Source organism: Dermacentor variabilis, chromosome 5, assembly GCF_050947875.1.
Source record: "Dermacentor variabilis isolate Ectoservices chromosome 5, ASM5094787v1, whole genome shotgun sequence".
In the NCBI taxonomy this organism is placed as follows: domain Eukaryota; kingdom Metazoa; phylum Arthropoda; class Arachnida; order Ixodida; family Ixodidae; genus Dermacentor; species Dermacentor variabilis.
In genome coordinates this window covers 54,594,739-54,608,926 of record NC_134572.1, presented here as the reverse complement: position 1 = coordinate 54,608,926, position 14,188 = coordinate 54,594,739, and the positions used below count along the sequence as shown (strand labels likewise).

Below are 14,188 nucleotides of genomic sequence, written 5' to 3'. Positions count from 1 at the left end.
TGCAGATTCAACCTATAAAATTTGTTATATATGATATAGCCCCTATTTTGACATATATTTATAATTTGTGCATTTCTACACGCGTATTTCCAGAAAACATGAAGGTTGCTAAGATATTAGTATTATTTAAAAAGGGTGATAAATTAGATATAAAAATTATCGCCTGATCTCTATCCTCTCTGTTTCTTCAAGAGGTCTTGAAAAGATTATTCTAAGTCAGTTGTCTTCATTCTGTGAAAAATGCAAAATAATTTCAAATGCTAAATATGATTTTCGCAAGAACAGGTCGACTGAATTAGCTCTTCTCGATCAAAAAGAATTTATATTGCAGAATTTCGAACATAAGCTAATAACAATAGGTATATTTGTCGACTTTACGCAGGTCTTTGATCATATTATTCACGACATTTTATTCTACAAACTAGAGAAATATGGGATTAGAGGCATTGTACTTCAATTATTAAAATCTTATCTTAATAACAGATGCCAGTTTGTTTCTGTAGGAATATTTTGTGGAATATTTTGTGGAAAGGAATATTTTGTGGCGTCACACAGGGTAGCATTTTGGGCCCGTTGCTCTTTAACTTGTATGCTAACGATGTTACTTCCATCTACGAAAAGGCGAAATTTATAATTTACGTAGATGACAAGTGTTTTCATCTCGTCCGTTTCTTGCACCAATATAATTACTACGGCAAATGACTTCTTGTGCAGCCTTTCCTATTGGTCCACAGAGAACTGTTTAAAAGTAAATACGGCGAAAACAAAGGCCATAATTTTTCATACCAAAGGCATGAGCCTTCCTCCAGATCTAACATTAGCGTACAGATCCACAAATATAGAACTTGCTCTCTCTGCAGAGGTGTTACGGGTACACTTCACAAGTACTATGCATTGGAACGACCATGTAAGCTTTGTACTCCAAAAACGTAGCCACATAACAGGTGTGTTAAATCGCTACAGATATACTTTACCCGTTTCTCTAAAATTATTAATTTATAATGCCTTATTTGTGTCTCACATACATTATGGATATCTTGTATGGGGCATCCCAACTGAATGTAACTTGAGTAAATTATTTCGTGTGCAGAAGAAAATAACACGTGTCATCGCTAATGTACCGTTTGCCGCCCATACTGAAAGCCTGTTCGAGAAATACAACATTGTTACAGCCCGTAACATCTATAACTATAATCTATAACATCTATAGCGCGTTTGTGAATGATTATTAATGTATGTCTTGTTCTTATTTTTTGTCTATGTTACCAAGTGTAAATCATTTAATTATTTCAATGCCGCAGTGTGTTTTGCATTGTTATTGTGGAAATATTTCACTGTTTCTTATATTGTGCATAACTGCAATACACTATATAAATGTAATTTATATGGCGCTTGATGTGTTACCCCATGCCGCCATATTTTACCTAAGGGGATGAGGTTACCTCAAGCCACGCCTGTGCGGCTTTTTTCCCTCATCCACCTCATTTACCATTACTCTGTACATGTGTGTGTGTGTGTGTGTGTGTGTGTGTGTGTGTGTGTGTGTGTGTGCGTGTGTGCGTGTGTGCGTGTGTGCGTGTGTAAATGGAAATGAATAAATCAAATCAAATCAAATCCTTTCGTTTCCGTAGATACTACATGGAAGCCGGCTATCAAGCAGTGTTCAACCACCATACAGTTTTCGTTGTTCCTCACTGCTGAATTCGGCGTAATAACTAAATTTTCTGCTAGTCCTGCAGTCCTAGTCCTGCTGCGTGTGTTTTTTGTCCTCGTTTCTTATCTTTCACTTAGTTTCAAGAGAGAGAGAGAGAGAGAGAGAGAGAGAGAGAGAGAAAATATCCGAGGACACCTACGCCCTTCTTACGAGTTGTGGAGGCGAAATCATTAATGTCCATTTGCACGGCACTGAGTGGTCCTTTGAATTATGAGCTTCTCGCAAGCAAGCGAGCGCGTTCAGGCGCTTGGCGAGTTTTGATTTGTCCTTACTGAGGCGCAGTTAGAACGCCGGCAAGAGCTTGCGCGGAGAAGGAACGCGCGGATAACACAAGCTTCCTAGAGCGAGGGGGATTCGACGTCACGGTGATGCCCTCTCCCCATCTGGCGCGGTACTGCCAGGTGGGCCATTTCGCCCGCTCTGCTCCGTCGAGGGGCACTTGTGCCCTGGCGTCGCAGCCAATGGGAATTCAGGTGCTGTTTCGCTGCTAAAGACGCGGGACGCAGGTTCTTTTTTTTTTCGCTCAATGAGCCATTAAGCGCATTCGCATCAAAAAGGACAAAATTTGATAAATGAAGCGTACGCTCTGTTTTAAAAGAATGTGCAACGGTAGCGTAAGTTACTGCTGGCGTCCGTCAATCAGGAAAATGAACAAGCTAATTAACACATTCCTGCGTCGCATGGTTCTCCGGGGTAGACCTTAAATTCGACAGTTGAGTGTCGAACGCAGTACCTCAAAAATCAGAGCATGCTTGAAAGCTTCTACTTTAGCCCCCAATTATTGCGAAACGGAGTATGGATGCGGGCTTGCTTCACTAATATACTCAGCTTGCTCAACCCGCAAGCTGGCTCCGTCGCAAGCACTAACTAATTGCGGCAAAGCCCGTTTGCAATGTGCGAACGGATTATTAGGAATGAAATGCTTACAGGCTGCATAGAACAGGTTGCAACGAACGAGCTTTGACTCTCTCAAAGCAGGATGGTTTCAGCAAGGTGAAAAGACGCGAGGACTACTCCTTCTACTTGTGGTCGCGTCTGCTTCTTTTACTGAAACCATCATACTTTCACTATGCACCAACTCGCCCAGCAAAGCACCCTAGTTAACACAATCTCACTCAGTGTCGCAGGTATCACAGAGTTAGACGAGCTCTAACCAATTTGTAACGTAAGCCGTGTTGATATATATTGCAAATAAATTTTGCCCTGCAAAGCTGGCCGACCTGGAAAACAAACAATAAGTTCATGGTTCCTATTGAGCGCTGTAAAGACTGCATGAGTGTTGATCAGCCCCTGCATGAGCTCCAATAACGTGCTGAAAGATCGTGTTTGAAAACAAATAAATAAACTATGATATTTTACGTGGAAAAACATGATCCGATTACTATGCACGTAGTAGTGGGGGAACCCGCATTAAAGTTGACTACTTATTTTTTTAGCGCATACTTAAAGCTAAGGATACGTGTGTTTTTGAATTTCGCAATCCACAAGAATGCGGTCACTGAAGCCTGGATTCGAGCCTGTGGTCTCGTGTTTAGCAGCGCAACGCCATAGCCACTTAGCCACCACCGCGACTGAATCGTTTTGTGACAAGTCCAAGTATATGTTGAAGTATACTTACTGAGAAGAGAAACCGTGAGTAGGCAACAAGGTAGGAAAGGAACAAGGATGGTAACAACGTTAACCAGCAGGCAGAAGAAGCACCCAACGAACCAAGAAAGTAGCCCGATGGAACGAAATTCATATAGTTAAACTTGAATCTGCAAAGTTATATTACAACCCCGAGTGCTGCTAAGTCCCATGGAAGCGTGCAAGTGCTACCCGGATTGCTTCCATATAAACTGATTTAATTCGCCGGTGACATCTCACTGCAAAAAAGTGGGGGCGTCATGACATGCAACAAGACATTCATATCGGCGCCATGAGCAATACATCATGGTTACGGCAATTATCGCACATGTTATAGGTGGTATTTGTTATTCATGGTGCAACGAGAGTTTCAAAATAGCTTGTGAAGTCTCCTACTCGTCGACAGAACAAAATACTAACAAGCAGCTGAAGTGATAATGCACGAAGCGATGGAATGTTGACACCAACCGGCTAGCACATTATCGCATAGAGTTTCCGCTCATTCAACTTCTCTTTTCAGCACATGGTAGGGAAAGCAACAAAGCGGCTCCTCAGCTTTTTCGTAGCAGTAAACATCTGTTTTCGCATGTCATACCGATGACACCGCCAGTTTTGACTAACGTCAGCTTCTTGAAGACTGTCTCATAAACATAGTTCTTTAGATAAAAATGCTCTCTGGATCTTTTCTTCCCTTTCTTCCTTCCTGCATCCTTTACGTAGAGGTTGAACTGCTACAACTTAAGTAATATACGTCTTAGCTATTCATTGTTCAGCGTGCAGAGCTGGCAGGAATTATCATTGAATTCAAAACATTTTCTTCAAGAACGCTTATGCAGGCCCAGATTTAGCCTGCGTAATAATGAAGTGCATCTATGGAAATTACAAAAAAAATTTCTTTGATGCGTACGGACCGATTTCAGTGGGCGCCCACAAGTATTGTACCTGCGCAAAGCAAAATATATCGAGAATATATCGTAGCATCCCTACGACTAAAACCTTGTATAAAATGAACAAAACGCAAATCTGCTTGGTATCTTAAATGCACCTGCGTACCCTCTATGCTCGAAAATAATGAGAACGGCACCCACGGTCAGCATGTTTGTGTCGCAGTATGATTTTGATTGCTTCATGGCATTTCATCAAACAAGGTATGGAATGCGAATGCATTCATCATTGTTGTTCATTAACAAATTCTGGATTTTAATTAGGACACGAGACGTCATATTTACATAGTTTTCACACTGTGCACTGTTACTGGAGTGGTGCAAAGGGATTTCGGCTGAAAAATTGCCTGAGGGCAGTGAATCTGCCTTCTTATTAGCCAGACGAATTTACGCACTCACGAATACAATAAATAAATAAATAAATAAATAAATAAATAAATAAATAAATAAATAAATAAATAAATAAATAAATAAATGCACTCCACGCCCACTGCTTTAACAGAGTGAGCCATCAAAGACGTAATTAATAAATTCAGAGCAGATTGCTACAATTTAGAAAAAGCATACAGCGCTACTTGAAAGAAAAGAAAAGTGACAATTGGCGATCACATGTTCATGAATTCACAAAAGGTCTACGTACTATATCAAACCCTACTTACCTCTCTACTTATGCAAAACCTATTGCTTCTTTTTTGTTTATTTGTCTTTGTTCCGCGTACGCTCAAGAACGACAGCAACTGGTTACTTCTATTGCAAACGTGAATAAGAGGACGCTATCAGACGAGTTTCTTTTAGTTCCTTACAGCGCAGCCGTGATAAGAAGTGCCGCTATAGCATTTCTTCTAGCCACTGGGCTGGACGCACCGCTTTAGAGATGCTACAACTCTGTGAACTTGTATATACGCATCTCTTCCTCATATCATTATCATTCATCAGCCCTTTTCCTCCCCATTCCTTTTCCCCAGTCTAGAATAGCAGGCCAGAGCAAATTATAGCTGAGGCCGACCTCTCTGCCTTTCTGTAAATCTCTCTCTCTTCTCTTTTCTTTCTTGTTGGTATTGCTCTTTCCGCATATGATAACTAGAAGAAGCATAAAAGTTAAGTATGACACCAGATTGCTTGACAAGCATGTGAGGGTCGGTGGAAAAAACAAAAACAAAAAGAAGTCTCAAGTTTAATGTTTATTTAGCCTATAAAATCTTCCGCAGAAACTTTGAGCACATTACGAGGTCTCAACGTAAAAAACATCGTGGTCTTGTTCATAGTACATAAAGGCACCCCAGGCAGCTGGTAAAAGTGGCACAAGCGTAAAAAAATAAAAATAAAAAAGAAGCACATAGAGCAATGAAATGCGAGTGCGCGCGCAGCAAGTACAAGAATAAAGAAAACAAAGAAAGAAAGGAGAGAGATAAAATGAGAGGCGCAGGCGACAGTTTCGCATCAATGGCTCCTGTCATGAAGATTGCTTTGGGAGTAGCGCGGGAGCAACGCATAAAGATCGCGGAGATCATTTTCTTTGCCGTCGCGCCGAAACAAAACTAATATTGACCAATATAAAGATGGGACGGCATGAATAACACAGGGCTCGATGAAAAGCGAAGATCGATAACAGGGCTATAGCAGAGTGGCTGCCCTACTTTAGGGGGCGCCTAACATAAGACTCAAATGGGCGCGCTCGCTCTTGAAGTCTTAAACTTCATTCTGATCAGAAGTAAGGCTCCTAACACCCCCTGCTTTTATTTAATTTTTCATTCCATGTCACCCGCACAACTGTCTCCCTGAAAAATGAGCCGCTTCCAGCCAAGAGGCAAGATATAAACCTTGGGGATGCAAAAAAAAAAAAAAAATCTTGAGGTAGTTTATTTTCTTTGAGCCGGCGCTGTCGACAAGGAGGATGTTAATTAGAGCCGCTTCCTAAAATTATGATGCATAAGTAAAAGATAATTGCGAAATGAAGCACGTCTGAAAGATGATGAACCTCAGAACGAGAAAAGAAAAAAAGATGTAGTTTCGTTGATCGGAATAAGGGCGGGAAGAAACGATCTGGACCGCACAGACGCTCACTTACAATTTAAGTTTAATGAATAGTTTCCAAGGAAGCGGAGTGGGCGCGCACGCACACTTAGAAGGAAGGTACAAGGCTCATACATATTCACGTGAAAAAGCTGTAAAAATATTATTGCCTATCGGGAAAACTAATTTCTTTTTCCATCAGCGCTACTGACGCGACACTAACAGACGTAGCTGATTGTGCACATATCTGGCCTCAAGAATTTACTTCACCAATCTGTCATTAGACTTTTTAACAAACGTTGCGTCGTTGAAGAGCGGTGGGCAACTGCAATCACTGATGTGCGCGGGCAGGTGCATACCACCCGCTACAGCCTTTAAAGACGATGAGTGCTCCCAGAGACGGTCGTTTATACATCAACCCGTTTGGCCAATGAGAACTTTACCGCAGCTTAGTGGAATCTTGTAAACGACCTCAGTGGCACAAGTCACAAAGGGCTTTCCATGCCTCTTCTCAGGTGCATCTTTTTTTTTTTTTGCGCTTGAGCACAACCTATAGAGTTTACAAGGGGCTGTGAAAACTATGTCCAGCCCATGCTTACGTCCGACTTTCTTCAGGTTGTGCAAAACTGCGAGTATGTTTCGCATCACCACAACCTTTTTCGGTTTTTGTGCTTCTTTAAAAGCAAACCTCCTACGGCCACTAACAGACCGGAAGGGAAACCCGAGCTTTCTAGACGTGACACCTACATTCTAAAGCTGTGCTCTACCTTGTGCAAACAAGACTTTCTCAATGTCAAATTGAGGCATGGCAGAGCTATCGCTCGTTCGGCGAGCTTTATCTGTGAAGAGTCATATGGCAAAAGGATTTTCTTAGAGCGCGGTAAGTATTCCCAATAAAAAAAGTCCTCCCATTTGTAGTATAAAGCAATGTCTAAGAACTGCAACACGTCATTGGCGGGAAGTTCAAGAGTAAAAGAAAATGAATGTGAAAAACAAAACATTCTAGCACGCTATTAGCTGCTGATATTAGCTTCTTTGCGAGATTCTTTTAGCCAAAGTGGCTGCCAGCTGCAACCAGAACTTGAAAAAAATATACGTGCTTTAAAAGTGTACAGATACGTTGACGACTTTCTTGTTTCTTCAATTGTACCAAATGACGAAACGCCCATATCAGCAGGTAATTGCGTGTTAGAATTTTTAAAATTAATGTCCACGTTTAGTGTCCTTCACCCTAATACCACCGCCATCAACAGGAGTAGGAAGTGGCATCCAAAAAATGATGTCCACTCATACTCTGCGATTCGGATATTCTATTAACTAAAGCAAAAATTTTCAGCTTCATGCACTGTACCTCTGGTGAATAGCAGCGCCAACTTTTATCAGCCATGGTGAAGAGCCTGTCTACTACCTTGCTCTGGAATGACAGCCATTAGTACACTTTTTTATCTCTGTTGATCCAGGCTGTCACTCAAGGGATTGGTGAGAAAGTATTAAAGGGAGGCGGAGCTGGTACTGTTTGATCGTTCATGTCTGTAGTACATTCCAGCATTTCTTCAATCTTTTTTCGCGACAAAGGGCTCCACAACTCGCTTTTCTGTCCAGCCTCCTCTGGGCTTAGGGGTATCGGAAACGCTTCGTGTCAGCGTATACAATTTATCACTGACGAGCGTCAGCCAGGCGCGCCTGATATGCGCAGCTGACTTTACGCTCTGCACCGACTGCATGCTTTCTGGCACCTGGTGAAGCCATGTCGCTTCCATTTCCCAGCGGGGCATCACGTGGAACGCACCGATAGAGCTGCTGAATCGCTTTAGCCGGAACGTTTTGCAGAACACTCCTGCTGTGTTATCCGCAACGCAAGGCTGAACAACACGCCATTTCACGTATCCTTCTTTGCGTCCCGCTGAAGTCGTTCTGTGTCGGTGTGCACAATTTATTGCCCGCGATGGTCAGTGCGTCGCGCTCAGCGTAGCCCGCATTATCCTGCCCACTGAATGCATCACGTCCTGGCGCGTACTTGATACAGCCACCAAATTTGTTTCGAGAAATACGCTTCGTTGAAAGCAAATGTGGGATCTGGATAGTGTTGTATATCGCCAGCGGCAAGGGCTTACTTTTTATTTTGCACGAGTGTTTTCATCCTTAAGAGCTCCTTCCTTACTTCGAAGACAAGTTCTCGGGTCGAAACGCTGGCGTCGTACTCGGGTGTCCCGTCGGTTTTTTCCCAATAGTTCCTATTATTTCATGACACAAATATACCAGAAAATTTAGCAAAAAAAATGGTGCTGGTTATTACGTGTCAGAAGGCAAAAATTAAAATAAAACAAATAAATTCTGAGGTTTTACTTGCCAAAGCAACGATATGATCACGCGGCACGGTGTATTGGGGGACTCCGGAATAATTTTGACCACCCAGGGTTTTTTTATAGTGCACCTAATGCACGGTACACCGGTGTTCTTGCATTTCGCACCTATCGAAATCCGCCCAACATGGCCGGGATTCGATACCGTGCCTTCGGGCTTAGCAGCGCAACAGCAAAGTCACTAAGCAACCACGGCGGGCGATGGCAAAAATGTAAACATGCTACAGGTGCTCAACAATTACTAACAAGAGTTAGAACATCAATAAATATGGAAAATGCAAACAGAGAAAAAGACAAATCCTCATGAAGTATCAGTGCTCCCAATACGGAAAAGAAAGTCTGCAATGTAACTTTGATCTCACTTCTTTCACACACCCATACCGTTACGTTCAATGAATTCCCATACCATCTTGAAAGAGTTTTACGAGGCTAGCCATGTATGTTGCTATGTTGCTAGCCATGTATGTTGCCTAAGGAGTTCAGACAGGTTAGCAACATACTTGCTAACCTCCCTCAACTCCTTCAGAGCAGGCGGCGTGCCGTTACCACTGTGTTCACCATATTCAAAATCCATCTTCTTCTAACTGTAAAGCAAGCGTGTTTTCTTAAGCACGACGCCGTTGTAGCGCAGTGTATTTGGATATATATATAAGGGGCCAAATATCAGGGATTAAAGAAAAAAAACTACCTTTCGTGCCCAGTTTCAAGCGGCGCAGAGTGGTAAGCGACAAGAACAGTGACAACCACGCAAGTTTAAGGACACTAATTGTCGTTTGCTGTCAAAACCTCACATTGTTGTATTCATTTTTAACCATCAAATGTGGCAATAACGAACAGTGCGAAGGGTTCGCCACCACTTTGCATGATATCACGCACCTTGCAGCTAACTTCTTGCTATAGCAGAGGCTGACGCAATCGGGAGCCTTTAAAGTGTAGCGTGTTTCTGAGTACTACGCAAAATAGCTCTTTCGAGAGTTCAGCATAGACCTCTTAGATATCCTAGCATACATACATTCGGGGAACTGGCGCAAGTTATGCAGACTAAATTAAAGTACTGATTAAGGAGGCTCCCACATCTGTTTAGAAATGTTTCCTAGAACATCCACACTGTATTGCACTCGTGCCGAGTGAAATTTCATGTAAATTTTTTTCATCGTATCAGTGACTGTAAATGAGAGCGACAGCGGTAGTTACTGCGATATAGGCACGCCCGTCTCCATTAGTGTGAGAACGTCTTGTATTGAGCGTACCACTATGTCAACACCAGCCGCTTGAGCTGAGCCCGTGGAGACGTCAATTTGACCGTGTAACCAAAGAGACCTTGTGATGGCTTTGAAAATACTTCACATACGTTCAGTACGTCAGCTCAGTCACCGTGTTTTTATATATTTATGTTATTCATTTTTCAGCCCTTTACAGCTACTACCTGTGCTTTAATAACATGCAAATATGGTTCTAGTTGTGCACTACGATACTAGACTTACATCACGTATGGATAACAAAATGCTGGGTGTAGCTGCACAGGAAACATGGAATTTCATCTCAACAAAATTTTTCTGTTTCTGTCTTGTTTCTTTAAGTACGATTAACGTGCATGCAAAGGGTAAATGCGCGGGTGTTGCTCGACAAGCGATATAGCGTTGGAATGCTGCCAACGCTTGACTATAAAAATATCGCACAGTTTAGGGCTTGCTATGCCTTGCAAACACTTGAGCACTGTCATTAGGCGTAGCAAGTGAGCCTACGGTTGAAGGTTTTCGTATTCAGGAAACCTACCTTCACTTAATGAGCCTGTCGGTTCGACACAAAAAAAACAGTCACACTGTATGGACAGATCTCCGGTGGAATTCGAGTGCATAAGAATGTCTTGCCGCATTTTCATCATACGCTGCGGCGTGAATAGGAAGAGGAGGATGTTACTGTTACGTGCAGATATAACATTTTAAAAATAAGAAAAAAAGAATGTAAATGGAATGCCGGTAATTCCTCCACCTGAGCTTGAACTCTAACACATTCTTCGGCGGCACATTGAGCCTTATTTAACTTTGACCGTTCTGGGAGTTGACAACAAAATATCGAGTCATCCTTTGCAGGCAAAGTGCGCGTCTCTAGATTTGCTTCTGCACGATTTCTTAGAATTAGTTCTCAATTATGGTTCAATAGCAGACGGAGATCCAATGGCCTTCGTGTAAAAGGAGCATAAAAGAAGTGGCAAGGCATCTTTTCATCCACTTTTGTTTCCCCTTTTCTTCAACATTTTCTAAATTTCAACTTTAACCACAGCTCATTATCCATATGGTTTCAGTGACCGCTGGCTTTATATGATCGGGATTAACAAGTGAGAAAAAGTCACGGGAGGACTGCGAAAGTTTTTTAGGCGCACCGTTCTCCAGCAAGGCTGCATGCCTTCCTGCTTGGGCTCTGCCTTTCTCTCAGAGTGTCGCTCAGTGCTCATTGCCCAAGGCGTCGACCTCGCGCAGGAGTCCGACAAAGGGTTAGCAGAAGCACCGTGGGTGACAACGTTTTCATGGTTTCCGCAACGCAGCCACCACAGGACCATTCGTGGCAGCCAGTGCAACAAGCGTGGGCCACTGGATTCGAATGACGACGACTGGCCGTTGTGAAAGTGCCCAAAAAGCTAAATAAGAAAAGCTCGGTCATCGCGCCGTAAGACGACAGGTGTCGTTCGTTCGTATGTAGCCACATTAGCTGGCGTTGCCTTCAGTCCTACTGACACAGACAAAAATTTTTGCGGAAACTTCTTCACGCGCAATACATGTATGTCTCGGGATCCGTTTCTTAATTAGGAATCACACCACGTTCTCGTCCTTGGCGCGCCATACGAAATATATCAAGAACACAAGAATTAGATAAACTTGAAATGTTAATGGCGAGCCTGGGACCGTAGAGCGAGAACATTGTAATGAGAATAAAGTATTTGATATTTAGCCTGGTAGCAAACCAACACGATTGGTTTTGTTTTTATGACAGGATGAAATGGCCGGAATTGTGAGACTGGTTTCATGCACAGCCGCTGTTGAGAACAGTGACTATTAGGTCATTGTGCTCCATTCGTGGTGAGTGTAGCAAGGAAATTCAACGACAACCCCATAGCCGCCATAGAAAATGTCCAAAGTAAGTCTCACATCTCAAGTTTCGCTGTTTAAGAATTGCAGTGGGAAACACAGACTTCGAAGCAAGTATGTCCACTGGCTTCGTCCGTGTCCTGTGTTGTCCTTGAACAATTTTCAAGTATTCTGAGGAGTTCACACAATAGTTTGGCACCAATACACTTCCGCTTGTATTTAGTGTGTGCAGTGTGCATGAAGTTTCAGTTGAACATCATCGCTGGCCTTCTTGTGCTTTTGTTTTACGTGATACTGTTTAAAGCAGTTCACTTATATAGAAGCATACAAACGAGCTCAATTCGACACGTACGCTGGTATTTCAGCGGTAATCAAATAGCGACGATTCTGTCGCTGTTGCCTCTTCATCAGCATATGTGCCATGTATAGTGAATCGTAATGAGAAAGAGCAGGCAAAAAAAAAAGCACAGCTGAATAATTTTCACTCGCTACAGGAAGTACTATATCGTACTCGAATGCTAACTGGTTGAAATCAAAGTGGTAATGCCAGACAAAGAAAAAAGAAAGATTAAAACTATGAATTCCCAACAGGAAGCAGCTTTTTCTGCTGCACTGCATGTGCCGAAAAAAATCGAAGTTCGCGTGTTTAAGCGCAGAAGGTAAAATAAAAAATGAGTGCATAAAAGGAGACAGCGAGAAATCGAAGCAATCACAGGGCACGACTCTCAATGAAGCTCCTCGGTAAGCGTTTTCCGAACAACGTACTGTGGAGCAGCAAAAGCGCATCTACGAGGAGTCGAAGTATGAAAACGATCTTAAGAGGAGGGGAAAAAGTACTACAAGGGCGAAAAAAAAGTAATTTGGCATGTAATCACTGAAGCTCTCTCTTCCATTGGTTACAACATAGGGTGCGACTGCAATTGCTTCTTCCTACAGCGTGAATGCATGCGTCCCAGAAGATGGAACGTGGGGGAAGTTCCGCTCCTCCAGCGCCCGAGGTTACGCTTCTTTCGAGGTAAAACCACCAGTGAAATTACACTTTCCTGCAGCTGATATTTTACCATCTGTTTTGACAACCTCATGCAGGATCATGCGGTATGTGATTTAGTGCTTGTAATTCGTTCCTCATGAATAACTTGAAACGGGACGTGTTTTCTCTCCGTTTGAACCTGAAATCACAGAGTACAAAAATACGGCGACTACTCCGTACCGCTTCATCTTGTGTCGAAAGCGAACACCACGACCGAGCCGCGCAAAGGCTCTTACCTTGGAGCGACAAGCAGCTGATAGTCCAGCAAAGAAGCCACCAGAGTGCCCTTGACTCGGACATAACCTGCCGTGCACAGGTCTTTTGCATCTACGCAGAAGAACGCACACCAGTCCAGTGACTGTACAGAACGCAATATCCTCGACGCAGTGACTAAAGCTCCACGCTGCGGCGACAGTCCACGTGGAACAACGGCTCGCACGAGGTTCGACTGCAAGGGCACAACACAGCCGCGCAGGGGTATCCGCGCGAAGGAAAGGCGTACTTCACGATGTTGTTCAAGGTAGTGTCACGTCCGAAATCGATGGTCTCGGGGAACGAACTGCGGAAACAGTTTCAATTTCAAGTACTCATTCACCAAGAACAAAAGAAAATCACGGTGATCAGCAGGAGATACAACGTTGCTTCCGAAAATCACATGCGCGTAGAGCGATGGGAACGTAGCGGCAGAAAGCCTTGATCCGGCCACAAGATCCGGTGATGCACCAAATGAAGTGTTCCTATTGTTGAAAAAACACCTACCGGAAAGGGAAGGAAAATTATGGCACGATGTGACTTTTGATGAAGTATCGAAACTCCGGCGCCTGGCTCTGTCAAGCTTCACGGAATGTCTTCCGGCAACACCCGATTACTGAAGAGTTTACGCGGAGCAGCGAGAAAAGCTGAGGCAGGAGAAGGAAATAAAAAGTCAATGCACCGGTTTCGTGAGGCTGATGGGCTGACTAGAAACGTTTTTTTGGCAGCGAAACTTGAACGCGCGTGAATTTCAGGCTGCGAGCGAGCGCCGAGGACAGAGCATGGGCGAACCAACGCCGACTTCAGCGAGAGCGTCGTCGTCGCGAGATGCGAAAGGAGGCATCGCGTCGGCAGCTAAGTTTCCGGAGCAGCGCGCTTCGACCCAGGTCTTTTCGCTCCGACTGCTCCGTTGCGATGCTAGATCGACGAACACCGCCAACGAAATCCGTTAGCGTCGGCCGTTGGCGCCGCGAGCTGACACGGGGCTGGGTTGAGGAGGGTAAAGGACGCGAAGAGAAAGCCGATCAGGCCGGCGCCTGGCGCCATCTACCGCAGGGCAAGGGCTCTATGTGCTGCACAAACCACCAATTTCGTTCCGAAAGATGACCTTAGTTACTTTGGTGTAGTGAGGAGGTAGCTACCCAGAGAACAGCATTGGT

The 14,188-nt window shown here is 43.7% G+C and overlaps 1 protein-coding gene across 1 annotated transcript in view; it reads right to left on the bottom strand.

The window, feature by feature from the left end:
• Positions 1-13,955, bottom strand: part of LOC142581864 (uncharacterized) — a 109,600-nt gene extending 95,645 nt beyond the window's left edge. Inside the window, exon 1 of the mRNA XM_075691309.1 lies at positions 13,013-13,955. Coding sequence (XP_075547424.1) covers positions 13,013-13,103 — 91 coding nt within the window. The 5' untranslated portion in view covers positions 13,104-13,955. The remainder of the gene's footprint in view (positions 1-13,012) is intronic.
• Between the last annotated feature and the right edge of the window lie 233 nt (positions 13,956-14,188).